The sequence below is a fragment of the Ictidomys tridecemlineatus genome, chromosome 9 (genome assembly GCF_052094955.1).
Source record: "Ictidomys tridecemlineatus isolate mIctTri1 chromosome 9, mIctTri1.hap1, whole genome shotgun sequence".
Classification (NCBI taxonomy): domain Eukaryota; kingdom Metazoa; phylum Chordata; class Mammalia; order Rodentia; family Sciuridae; genus Ictidomys; species Ictidomys tridecemlineatus.
In genome coordinates this window covers 107,415,575-107,429,750 of record NC_135485.1, presented here as the reverse complement: position 1 = coordinate 107,429,750, position 14,176 = coordinate 107,415,575, and the positions used below count along the sequence as shown (strand labels likewise).

At 34.7% G+C, this 14,176-nt stretch overlaps 1 protein-coding gene across 9 annotated transcripts in view; it reads left to right on the top strand.

The window, feature by feature from the left end:
* Pdlim5 (PDZ and LIM domain 5) overlaps positions 1 to 7,760 on the top strand; it is a 207,961-nt gene extending 200,201 nt beyond the window's left edge. For all 9 annotated transcript variants that reach the window (XM_013363898.4, XM_005337560.5, XM_013363897.4 and 6 more), the window contains 2 exons: positions 3,146 to 3,261; positions 4,845 to 7,760. In XM_013363898.4, coding sequence (XP_013219352.1) covers positions 3,146 to 3,261; positions 4,845 to 4,934 — 206 coding nt within the window. In that variant the 3' untranslated portion in view covers positions 4,935 to 7,760. The remainder of the gene's footprint in view (positions 1 to 3,145; positions 3,262 to 4,844) is intronic.
* The last annotated feature ends 6,416 nt before the right edge of the window (positions 7,761 to 14,176 follow it).

Sequence of the window (14,176 nt, the reverse complement as noted above, 5' to 3'; positions counted from 1 at the left end):
GCACATATGATGCATTGGGTTCAAACCTCAGCAGTACCACATAAAAATGAAATAAAGATATTATGTCAACCTACAACTAAAAAATAAATACTAAAACAAAAGACAACTGTCTTGCAAATAAACTTGAAATCCTGTGTTACTTTTATTGAGTGGTAGGATAATACCTATTTGGACTGCTCCTTTGCTACAGTTGCTTTAAACTAGGCTCTACGGACCTATCTCCTCCATTTGTCTTATTTTCTGATCTCTAAATGCATTCTTTTTCCTTTGCAGTGTCTATAAGTGAACTTTTCTAATACCTATTAATATTGCCCTTGATTAGATATTGCTACCACAGTACATATTAAAAATATGAAATATTTTTCTGAAATCATATCTCCACTCATTGTCATTACATTCCCACTACTGATTATTTTTTACTTTTTTTTTAGTTGTACATGGACACAATATTTTTATTTTATTTTTATTTATTTTTATGTGGTGCTAAAAATTGAACCCAGTGCCAAAAATTGAACCCAGTGCCTCATACATGTAAGGCAAGCACTATACCACTGAGGTACAATTCCAGCCCCCTACTATTAAGTTTTATTTTTATTTTACCTTAAATCTAAAATGTGGTGCTAGAAGGGAATATTCTAGGGCAGTCAGAATTAATAGCACTCTACCTTCCTTGCCCACTCAATGTTCTCTCTCTCTCTCTTTTTTTTTTAACCTTTTCTTTGTCTCCTTAATCAAGAACCACTTGGATCATCCATCAGAAAGCCCTAAAAATTCCAGTAAACTATCCTGTGGGCAGTTTTGGTGTAGGTGGGCTACAGGCTGCCGACCCTATTCAACAAGAATATTTCACATTTTGTAATTCCACCTAATTTTCTGTTTTTTATGCTTCTTGTTCAAGTCAGTTGGTATGATTTTTTTTAGACACTTTGCAAGACATTCTAACTGACAGATTGTTCTTCTCTAGTCAAAACATATAAACTATCTAACCTTAATGTCATATTTAACATATTCCAAGAAGCAATATTTTAAAAGCCCAAAGAATTGCTTATAGAAAGATAAAAATATTATTGAAGGTCTATTTAAATGTTGCTTCAATTTGGTCCATTTTTTGTTCTGTCTTTTTCTTTAACCTCTCAAATCAGTTTTTTTAATATTTATTTTTATATTTTTATTTCACTTATTTATTTTTATGTGGTGCTGAGGATCGAACCTAGAGTCTTGCACATGCAAGGCGAGTGCTCTACCACTGAGCCACAACTCCAGCCCCTCAAATCAGTTTTTTACATAGTTCCCCATCCCAATAAATGACCCCATTGTCCACTATCCAAAAACCTAGAGATGACTTTAGATTCTACCCTTTTCCCTATTCTTCCCACATCCAATCTAGTGAGTAAACCTTGGCAGTTCTCCCTCTACCCCCATCACCCAGCAGGATATTGTACTATTTGTTTCTCTCCATCTCAAGTATCACCACTAAACTCAACTTGTTCTTGCCCCTTGTTCAAAACTGTAATCACTAACTAAAGGGTGTATCTCCTCACCCCCAACCCCCAAATAGCAGCTACAGAGAAACCTCAGTAATGTTTTTAAAAATGTAAATCAGATTGTTTAAAACCCTTTAGTGACTTCCATATAAAATTATAATCCTTGCTACAGCCTGCTTTGCCAACCTCATCTACTACCTTATGCTCTCTGTCACTAGATTTGGGCCATACCTGGCCCCTTTGCTATTTCTGAGCATGCTAAGATTCTTCCTGCATCAGAGCTTTTGTACTTACTATTTCTTCTAACTGGAATGTTCTTGTCCAGGTTTTCTGTGGTGATTCTGCCTCAGTCTTCAAGTCTCTTTGAAACTACTATCTCCACTGAGAAGCCTTTCCTAACTTTCCTATGTAATGCAGTACAACCTCTACACTTATTATTCGGTATCATAACACTATTTTCTTTTCTTGAGGGCACTTATCAATCATGATCTGAATACACACTGTTATCATTTATCTTTAAAATCCAAAAAATTATAACATGCTGTTCTCAATGAGAACATAAAAGTCCCACAAGAAGAGCAAGCACATCTGTCTTCTCCACCACTGTACCTCTGCAGTATCGAGAACAATGCCTGGCACACAGTAGGGTGCTGTGGATATGTGTTGAGCATGGTGCCAGACTATATTAAAGATCACTGAGAAAAGTGAATCAAGCTTCAAGTCTTAGCCTACTGCACCTCCAGCTCCGGTTGAATTGACTAGTGTCAGGGGCCAAAAGGTGAATCATGAGTCAACATAGTGGTGTGAGTCAATGCATAAAAGGAAATAAAAGTGCTGATAACATTCTAATTTGGTAATTGAGAAAGATCTTATCAAAACAGTTTCTTCAGAAAGAAATTCTATTAGTATTCTATAACTGATCTATGCCAGGTAAATAGTGGGTATCAGGCTATGGTTCTTCTACATGAAGTCATAAAATTGAAAGAAAAATATAATGAAAGAAATTGTGTTCATATTGTGATACAGTCTAGCTAGAAGCTCATTCATGGTCCTTATTCATGGAAGTTTTCTATAACTTGTTTTCCTCACCAAGTCAGATACCCTATGAAAATCTGCCAATAGCAGGTATTTATTTAGAATTTATGTTAATTAGTCTTACCATTGCTACTTATTAGAGGTCCTCTTGTATTTAAAAAAAAATTAGGTGTGAACAGACACAATACCTTTATTTTGCTTATTTATTTATTTTTTATGTGGTGCTCAGGATCAAACTCAGGGCTTCACAGCTGCTAAGAAAGCACTCTACCACCGAGCCACAACCCCAACCCCTCTTGTATTTTTTTTGAAACAGTCAAGCCTACTGATAATTTCTCAGAATAGTATTCTTTTTTTTTTTATGTATTTGGACATTTAAGTAGCTAGAGAGGATTGAGAAGTATAATGTGGAAAAATATAAGAATGCTACCCTGTTTAAAAGGGAAACCTGAAACGTGTTAAACATGTATCTCAAACCAAATATTATGCCATCTTCTGAAATTTTTATAATTACTAGTATCTTTAACTTCAAGATCTCATTTAACCTCAATTGTGTTGCTGTTTTCTATGAATTATCAATCTAAAGCTTCATCACGTTTAAATTATCTCTCCCCCACCCCAAACAGATTATTATGCCCTTTTTGGTACTATATGCCGTGGATGTGAATTTCCCATAGAAGCTGGTGACATGTTCCTGGAAGCTCTGGGCTATACCTGGCATGACACTTGCTTTGTATGCTCAGTAAGTAAACTCTAAGCTCCTAATTAAAGTGGTATAGTACAGCCAATTCTAGCATAAGCACTTAAAGGAAATAATAGTTCTTGTATCTTTTAGTCCTTCAAACCTAAAGAAAAAAAATATTTTTTCAATGATTTTTAAAAGTTGTTTATTAATTAAAATTTGGGGACATCTTGAAATTATTTGGTATACAATAAGCTCTTTACCCTTAAAGAAAATTCTATTTTTAATACATTTTTGCCCATAAGGAGAAGCTATATATTTCTTAAAACAGTAAGAGTCTGTTATTTTTTTTCTGAAACTTCATTTTATTGGATGTTTTTAGTAGGTCTTAGAAACATTAGGTACTTCTTAAAATAGAAATAAACAATTTTTAAAATCTATTATTGAATTAACACTGGGAATAAACTATGTGCTGATTCATTTCCTTCCTTAGCAGTCACCATGAATGTTCTTTTTGAGACTATAATGTTTAATAAAATATTTACTAATTTCATTTGATATTTTAATATTTTTGATTTCATTTTTAATAATTTGGATAGAGCTCCATCTAAAATACATATTGTTTTGACTGTAGAAAGTAAATGTTCAATAAAGGTTCTCTGTTCCAATGTTTGATTATTTTCTTAGATTTAATATATCCGATAGTGTCTTGATATCCATTGTATGAAGGGGAAAAAAAGTAATGTTGATTAAATTCAGATGATTTCTCCAAACATTGCCTTTGAACTCTTTCTTGTTTACCTCATTCATCTCTTAGACTTCATGAAGTCTATAAAAAGTAACAATTTCTAGAAGATTTATCTTGTGTTCTCTGGTGGAGCTGCTCATGAGCATTGTAATTAGCCAAGGCAAGAGGAAAAACAAGAAGGCATAAGTGAGAATAACTAATGTTATAATCAGCCAGTGGGCAGATATTGACTAGGATTTTCTGATAAACATTAAATGTATTAACTCTTTCATGAATTTGGGCTGAGGATGTAGTTGTATAGTAGAACTTGCGTCTAGCAATGTGTGAGTTCTGGGTTCAATCCCCAGTACTGCAAAAGATTTTTTTTAATTATTTCATGAATTGATGATTTCATTAAAGAATGAAATTAAAGGAGTGAATTAAAAAGAAATCTAATTATATGTCTCTCAATGTGTGTTTTGGGAACAGACTCAAGTTGGGCTTGGACATGTTTAGAAAAGCAATTGACTTGTGTTTTCTGTTTGAATGCTTTAGTTCTCTTTAGCAGGAAGCAGATTTAAAGCATTGATTAGAATTAATCTGGGAGATAAAATATATTTAATGTGACCTCGTTACATATTAATTTTTTCATTAGAACTAAGTACTTCCCACCCAATAAAAAAGTAATGATCAGTGATTTAAATAAATTAGAATATATTCCAAGAAAAAAGTCATTCTTCATTGCCTTTCAAAGATTACATGAAATGTCATAGTAATCATGAAATGTCAGGGTTTCTAACACAACCATCTAAAGTACTTTGTCATATTATCCCATTGGGGGGAAAAGTCACTTTCCCCTTCTCTGGCATGCTTGATTAAAATAATGACAGTCTCTTAACTAATACTTCTTTTTCAGGTCTGTTGTGAAAGTTTGGAAGGTCAGACATTTTTCTCCAAAAAGGACAAGCCACTTTGCAAGAAACATGCACATTCTGTGAATTTTTGAAAGTCAACAGTTCAGGGAAAGAAGAAATCGAAAAGAAAGAAGAGAATTGAAATTACCAATTAATTTTTAGATTCAATATTTATTTGGAGTTTTGAAAAATAATAATGTCCCTGAAGGGATAAATTTCAGCATTAAAAATATTTGGTTTCATAAGATAAAGAGACAGTTTGACATTTGTTATTACTTTTTCCTGTATTTTCTGCCCATAAAATAACCTTTATAAAAATCAATTTCCTGGTTGACTATTAAATTTATCTTTGAGTAAATTAGCAAAGAATTAAATTTTAGATTAATAACTCCAATCTCTATGCTGAAATAATTATACTTTTCTTTCCTTGTTAGGTAGTTATGAGTAAATTGTAAAATGCAATGAAAATGCCTAAAAGTTTATTAATGAGAGAATTGTTCTTTTGAAAAATCTGTTTATCTTTAAAACAGTGAATGGAGTTTAACAGAACTTTTATCAGTAGGAGATGTCAGTTTAAAAAAAAAAAGTGTACTTTTTGTTGTTTGTTTATTCTTAGACAGTTGATCATTCCAGTCAGAAAAGCCAGTGATATTTTGGGTCAAAATGTGTCATGCCTTTCTTCTCTTACCCCCCTCCAAAAAGCTGCCATATCTCTTATAAAATCTCAAATTTTTGCATTGTATTAAAATTTGACTGTTTCTACTCATTGTGTATGCTTCATCACCTGTATTAGCCAAACCCTGCTGTTTCCCTTCCCTCGTAGTAAGATAAAGAACATAGTTTTCTTTAAAGAGAAAAAAGAAAAGACTATGATGAGGAATTATGGCAGCTGAGAGGATCAGACCTAAAAAAGCAAACAAAAAAGCACTACTGCCCCCTTTTCAGGGTTGTACCACTGACTGAAGTTTTGAGAGCTGTCTTTGCAGAAGTTTATGTTTTGTTTTGTTTAATTTTAACTTAGAATTGGCTTGGGATTGTAGTAAGCTCTAGATTTTTTTTTTTTTTTTTTTTTTTAGTTTTCTCTCAATAATAAGCAAACCACTTCAAATGTGATCACAAAACATGGAAAGCTTTTATTCACAGAGATTTGGTAGTATAGGAGAGGGAGGTGATTAATTACTCAGATTGACCTATTATTTGTTTTCCTCATTTGTGCAAAGAATCGTAGATACCACATGAAAACACAGAAACAATTGTAAAACTGTGGATCCTGTTGATATTTGCCCAGTGAGAAAACAGATGATGGCATTTGATAGTTTTTCTCTTTGTTTCTAGAATGGATGAAAGCCTATGAACCCAGTGAGTTATAATTTAAATCTGTATGAGGCAAGGTGCTTTTAAAGTCCAGACAGAGTCCCCAAGCCCTTCCTGCCCCATCACTCACTAATGACTTCAATTCCATTGTGTGTATGTTTGTTATAGAGGAGGTTTTAGGCTACACTATTTGTTTAACCTCCCTAAGAACTTTCAAGGCATCTGTCCTGAAAGCTGCTAATATATGGTCTAACAGATTTATATTATATGCAGATAATAATTAACTGGGGATAAAAGAATAGGAGGGGGTGACACAAAGTGGCAAACTGAATACTTCCCCAGTAGCAACTCCAGACTACCTCCTCACCCTGCATCTTGTAGGGAAGGGGAAGCTTCTTTTGAGATGAAGTGCTGGAGCTGAATTGTGCATTAGATCTCATTGCTGCTGAAGTTGCCTATGGGCGACTTGCTGGCTAATGTGCATCCTTACATATCTTAATGTCAGTCTTTGCTTTATACAATACAAAGTTGGTTGTTTTGTTTGGTATGATGGAGTATTTTTGTTGTTTAGTTTTGCCTTTATAGATTGTATGCCAAGATAGTATTTTATAAGTGAAAGGCATTGGGGTTTTTTCTTTAAAGAATTTTATTTGACCTGGATTTCTTTTAGAGCTGTCTTTCTCTAAGGGTATCATTAGACCTTTCTACATATATTCTTCATGGAGCATAATGTTGCATGTCTCCAAATTTTAATGCCTAAAAAGATAGTTTGCTTTCTTTCTTTCTTTTTTTTTTTTTTTTTCGTGCTCTGTCTCTGGTGTTACAGAGCTTTTTATATGTTCCTAAGACAGTTAATCCTGTGAAATAAATATTGCCCAGAACCCAGAAGAATCTCTGTGTTTTACAGTGGGGAATGCCATGTTTAATTCACCAGCATTAATTTTCTAATAACTGACTGAGCACTTTATTCTTCTGGTGAGCTTTCTGAATATTTATTTTTCTGATTATAAATATTCTGTGTCAGTAGCATTTTTATTATTACTTCTTCACTGTAGAGCATTGACTTTTCATCTCCCTAGATGTATATTTTGAAATGATATACTTGGTAAAACACAGATGAAAATCATATAGTACATGACTCTAAAAACTCCTCTACTTGAATCTCCCACTTTAAAATTTTTAGTAATGGCTTAAGATTCATAATATTTCTCTAAACTTGCAAGGGATAAATATTGCCCACTGAAATAGCAATCTAAAAATGATCCCCTCTGCTTTAGGTTATAGTAACATGTATTTCCTATTAAGGTTACATTTAGAGTTTTGGTTTTTGTTTGTTTGTTTTTCATGTTTTGCTAGGTATCAAACCTAGAGCCTCACACATGCTAAGTCAGCACTCTGCCTCTGAGATACATCCCCAGCTCTTTTTGTTTTTATTCTGAGACAGGGTTCTCATTCAGGCTGTCTTAAACTTGAGGTCTTCCTGCCTCGGCCTCCCAAGAAGTTGGGATTACAGGTGTGTACAATATTTAGAGTTTAGAACTAAAATCTATTCATTTGGTCAAGAGTGTTAAAACAAATAGAACTAACAGTTTAAATCTGCAAAATACTAGTGTAGCCTTATGTTTAAAATTATCCACAACAAAAATATATGATTTTTAAGGAGTAGTATATTAGAAGCACTTTCATAGTAAATAATTTCTTCCTTCCCCTTGTTGAGTGTGAATCCAAAAACATATTGATACTTTGTGGCATTTGGAGTTTAGTCGGCCCCATTGAAGGGAAGAGGAAACATACTGAGTAGTTTTACACAAATCTAACCTGGCTTCAATTTGTCTCCCTCACCCCTAAATGTTGAAAGATGTCTGATTTGAATTCTTTATGTATTAATTATCTATTAATCTCTATCTTCTGTTTCTTTAAGTTTTAAAGTTTGTATATACGTGCTCTTTTGCTTTTGGATACATTTTCTAATTAAAAAATCACATGAGAAATATAATCAGTATAGTAATACTTTAATGTGCACATATTCAATAAATAAATGCCTTCAACAGTATACACAAGCTCTCCTTGTTGTTTTTGCATAGTAAGAGATTCCATTAAGTAATCATGGGGAAAAAAATCATGTTCCATATGCACAGGATAGGATGAAATGTAATAATTACCTTAAGAATTAAAGAGGAATTGGATATTTTGGATATCCAATTTGATTGGATATTTTGCCAATCAAAATATTCCAGAAACAGAACATTTAAAAATACTGTCACATTTATTCTGGTTTTTATCCATTTTTATAGTTTTCATGTAGAACGTACACAATAAATGTCTGTAAATTTGTAGATAAGTCTGTCTTTAAAAAAATGTTTATTACTGGGTTGGGAGTGTGGCTGGGTCACTGGTAGCATGCTTGCCTGGCATGCATAAGACCCTGTGTTGAATCCCAGCACCATAAATAAATTTAAAATTTTTAATGTTTATAGCTGAAATTTTTTAATGGAATAACTTAACATATTAAACATTATATTGTTATCATAGATTGTAATCAAACAACATAAATTATCATCTACATTTTCACATTTTGTATTAGCCAGGGCTCATTACTTCATGTGTCACATCTAGATCTCATTAGCTAACTGTGCATTAGTAGGCAGGCTCACCTCGTCCTCGTTTGTTTATTGGCTTGAGTAAGATTTTTTTGCCAACTGTATAAAGTTAAGAGGAATGTTTCTGTTGCAAGCTGTGTATTGGAAATAAGAGAGAAATTCAAGTCTATTTGCTCACAGTATATTAAACTCCAGAAGCCAAACTTTTAAGGGCATCAAGTCTGCATCTGACATTTTAATAGCTGCTGTTTGGTTTCTATCAATCACGTCATTGCACATTAAAATGCACCAACAAAATAAGAGATCTGTCATTCCTTCGTTAAGGAACAGTAATCCAGTACAAGATTTATAGCCTTACGACTCAACTGTGTGTTCACAATAAATCCCCATTCAGTGTTCAAACCAGAGCAAGCCTCCCTGTTCAGTGTTTTCTAGTCAAAATGTCCTCAATATAAGATTATCAAAGGTTTTCTTACAGAACTACATATAAAATCTTTTTGCCAGCAAAATCTTAATTTAGGTTGGCGGCTTCCCTTTTTGAGTACCTAGACAAGATCTTGGTTATATCAGAAACACATAGGTACTGCTGTATTATTAGCAGGCCTGGTGTTAATTAGGGAGAATTACCAGAAATAGTTTGCCTCGTGGAAATTTATTACAGAATCACACTTGACTGATGGCAGAATAGGAGTTGCTGAGAGAGAGCAGCTCCCACTCATAACCACTAATTAATAGGGTGCCAAAATTCCGCAGAGAAGGTTTCATCCCAAGTGTGGGAGCCTCACAGGGAAAATGGTTCTTGTGCAGTATTTGAAAATTAACAAGAGGAAAGTAGCTGGACACATGGCTACCTAACAGAACAGAAGTCTCAGACTGATGAGGTCTTAGGCTGTATGAATGAGAAGATTTAACTCAGCACCAAGCCCAAAAGTTACCTGTGTGTTTGTCATGCTAAGGACATATGCTTATTATGTTTAATGTGAAGCATCTGATTCCCAAACTTCATTTTATGAAGAGAATTTAGAAGAATCATTTTATCTGGTCTGATAGTACTCTTGATTCCATCACTTAGAAGCCAAGTCAGTGGCAAGATCACATCAATGATTAACAAGAAAGGTGTGGCCTCTGCACCTTGAACATGGAGTTGGGGAAAGTGAGGTGCACTTAGTGATTGGCACTAATGGCAGAGCACTGGAGAGTCCTACTGGATGAAAGCTTGCCAAGAAGGAAGTTTCTTGGTTTTTTTTTTTTTCCCCCTGTCTGTAACTGCATGTAATTACATACAATATAGCTTGGAGACATTGTTGAATGAGAAGAATAAAACATTTTCATGTCAGAAAACCACTGATCGTTGACCTCAGGGAGAAAAATAAAACAATTTAGAATTCACAAAGAGAATAATTTTTCAATTTCTCAATTATGTCAAATAGTAATCCCAAGGAAAACGACTTCTTTGCCAGGCCCATGAATCAATTGGCCCAGTCTCTTATGCATCCAGGTTTCAAAGGACAGTTTCTGTCTTTTCTGTCCAGAGTTTTCTAATTGGGTTTCAAATTAGTTTTTCATCTTCATAGTCTAAACTGTCACCTACTTCAGATATAACTGGGTTTGTTTTCTCGGTCTTGTTTTTTCCCTTTCTATTGCTTATAAAGCACGTGGCTGGTGCAATTCTAACTTAAAAGTCTCATTGTTTCTTTGTTTAAGGTATTTTTATTGGTGCATATTAATGACACAGACTGGTAGTTCTCATTGCATATTCCTAGATCCATAAAACATAATTTGTTCAATTTTGTTCCTTAATACCTGATCCCTCCCCTGACACCCTTGCTCTACCCTAAAGGCCTCCCCTCTGTTTTTATGGCATCCTGTTTTGAGATTAGTTTTTGTTTTCCCTCTAGTTTCACATATGGGGAAAAACATGCAAAATTTTTTCAAGTTGACTTGTTCTGCTCAAAATATGGTCTTCAGTTCCATTTTCCTGCAAATGACATAATTTCATTCATTTATGGCTGAATAAAACTCCATTGTGTAGATATACCACATTTTCTTTATTTATTCATCCATTGACAAACACCTAGGCTGATTCTATAACTTGGCTCTTGTGAGTTGTACTGTGGCAAAAATGGGTATGCCTGTATCTCTAAGGTATGCTAACCTTAATTCTTGGTGACAAATATCAAGGAGTGGTATAATTGTTAATATGGTAGGTAGTTCTATTTTTAGCTTTCTAAAGAAACTTCATACTGATTTTCCTAGTGGTTGTAGAGATTATAATATCTTGAGGTGTGTCTTTTAATTTTTTACCTTAGTGTATCAATAAAATGCCCAACCATTCCCTTAGAAAGTGAAAAAGTAAATGTAATTCCATTACTCTATTATTAGTTTTGCATAAATAAAAGTTGGTTTATATGTGACCCATATTGATGCCATCTGACCCCAGAAGCTTTCTGTATCCCTGTTTGCTTGAGTATCCTGACAATTTAATGGCCTCCATAGTTGCCTGAACAGAGCAAAAGAATCCATGGAGCTTTTCAAGCATGAACTTTGAAATATAAATTAAATTAGTTCTGGCTTCCTCATCTGAAACTTATCATTCTGCTCTGCTAAATTATTATGCTACTGCTAAATATTGAAAATACTTTGAGTAAAAATGAACTTAACAAGCAGGTGGAGAGGCACAGAGGAGACCTCAGTACTTCTGCCCCCCATAAAAAATATAAATCAATGCACATCTATTATAATTTGCTTATTCCTAAATCTGGGAAGTACTTGATGCTCTTTAACAATATCAACATAGATTATAATAGCATAAATTAGGGCTAGGAAAAAAAAAGTTTGTTTTGTTATTCATGGTCAGAGTCCAATCTGGACAGAAATCACAATAACTTAAAAGTTTAGCATAAAGAATTATTAAGGGACTGGGGTTGCGGCTCAGTGGTAGAGTGCTCGCCTAGCATGCATGAGGCACTGGGTTCAATCCTCAGCACCACATAAAAAAAATAAATAAAGGTTTAAAAGAAAAAAAGAATTATTAAGCTGTGATAGGATAGCTGAATAGGAAAATATAAAGAAACTTAAAGCTGAGAGAGAAGACTCAGCAAAAACAACCTCAGAGGCAGGTCTCTCCACGGCTAGGGGGTGAGAACTCTGAGAAAGTGGTTATCAGCCCACTGAATGCCAGGTTCTGAAGCCTGATCAAGCTCTCAATAGCCAAACACAAGGAAACCACTCTCTGGATGGCCGGCAAGCCAGAGCTCATGGCTGGTGGCACAAAAGAGGTGGAGATGCTGCTGTGGGTGCTGGAATATACAGTACTATGGCAAGAGGGTCAGAGCAAGGTGCTGATCAAGCCCAGGCTAGCTGTGCAAAATCTCTGAGGGACTGTGCACTTTGCATACACAGCTGGGACAAAGAACCACCAGATGTCTCCAAACACATGCAGCATGATGGACCACCAGAAAAGCATAACGTAGCACCTAGAACCAGAAAAAGAAGCCCATCCCAGGATATTCTTTTGTCTCCCTCATCTGATAAAACAACACCGTGACCAATACAAAGAGAAATGCTTGGAGAGTCCAGTTTGGACTGGCGCAGTGGTGCATGCCTGTACTCCCAGTGACTCAGGAGGCTGACACAGGAGGATCACAAGTTCAAAGCCAGCCTCAGCAACTTAGCCAGATCTTAAGTGACTTGGCAAGACCCTGTCTCTAAATATAAAAAGGGCTGGATATGTGGTTCAGTGGTTAGGCACCCCTGAGTTCAACCCCCAGTACCAAAAAAAAAAAAAAAAAGAGTATATTCTGGTATCACAGTGCAGGTATTGAAGGATGAATTTGGAACAGAAAATCAATAAATTAATAATTGATACACTCAGTTACAAATAAAAACTTTAGATTCTTGACTAAATAAAATCCCCATTATGCAGAACATCACTGTATATTCTTGGTGAGTCAGAAAGTCAAGAAATTCTTTTTTCTTTATTTCAAAAGTCCTTTTATAATATACTTTCAGTATACAAATTAAACATGATGTATTGATGTTGTGTTCCAGGGTTTACCCACTCATCACTCATTGTAACTCTATAGTTCTGAATATTTAAGAGATTCAGTTGGATATATACAAGGATATAACCAAAGTAGTTCTTTTAATGAGTTAATTTTTTACTGCAATACTTGTGCTACAGTTTAAATGAGTAAAACATTCTTAGTTGAAGCTTTATGTTATTTAATAAGGACTTCAGTTTACAGAAGTTATTCTGTATAAACCTCAACCCCTATCATATACAAAAATCAGCCACTTTCATATTCAGCAAGGAGATTGATAATTTTCCTTTCACAATACACTACATCAGGAAAGGATCTAGCCTATCTGATCTGTAATAACAACTTGCATTTGTAATTTGTGTGGTACATTATCTGTCACACGGGGGTATGCCAGTACACTGCAAACTCATAGTGGATGTTTTTAATCCACATTTTAGATATGAGAAAATGGAAATTCAGAGACATGATTTTCTAAAAACAGCTCTAACCTGGCAAATTTGAAGCTTGAACTTTCTGCTAGACTAGAGATAAAATATATTCTTTTCTCCACATTCCTTTTGAAGTCCTCTTATTAATAAAGAATAATTCTTGTATATTCAGTTAGTAAAGGCTGGTGTTAGGAATATTTAGTTTTGGTAGAATATGTGGAACCTGATGGCTATATCTCTCTGGCGTGTGCAGTTGCCTGCCACACAGATGTCAATATTTGGGCGGTTTGCAATTGGACCATCTGTTCTTTGAGGGTATTTGTGATGTGATAGTCTTCCCTGCAATGTGCCATTTGCTATTCTTTGTGTTTTCACTCCATTTCACAGTCCATACACTGTGGGTATAAAACAAACAAACAAACAAAAAAAAAAACCACAAGAAGAATGAGAGAAAGTTGGTTTGAAACATGAGTAACACCAAGTGTGATTATTAAACTAATTAGAAAACTGTAGGAAATGCAATTGAAATTACTTCCACACACAGAGCATAAGGCCTAGTTATACGATGCTGGAAAATAAGTCAGGGTGGTTTGACACCCAGTAATGCTACCTTTTCAGTGTAATGAATTTAGATTCCAGCTGTGAGTCGGAAGACTGCAAGGTAGAACAAGGTAAGACCTGCATGAGAGTGGAGAGAACTACATATAAGTCTAATTATACAGACAACATTGCAGAAGATTCTGGGTTTTATGCAATTGAAATAAAACCTCGCTGTTATTTTGTAATGGCAGGCACCGCTGCTAAGTCCACTGAAGCATAGCTGGAAAATCCAACTGCCCTCACATCTGTTTTGCATGACCTTTCAATCATCGACGAATACTTCTGCCACTAGGAGTAGAAGAGGGGGAGGATATGGCTATGTGACTTTCTAAGCTATCGCTATGGAAAA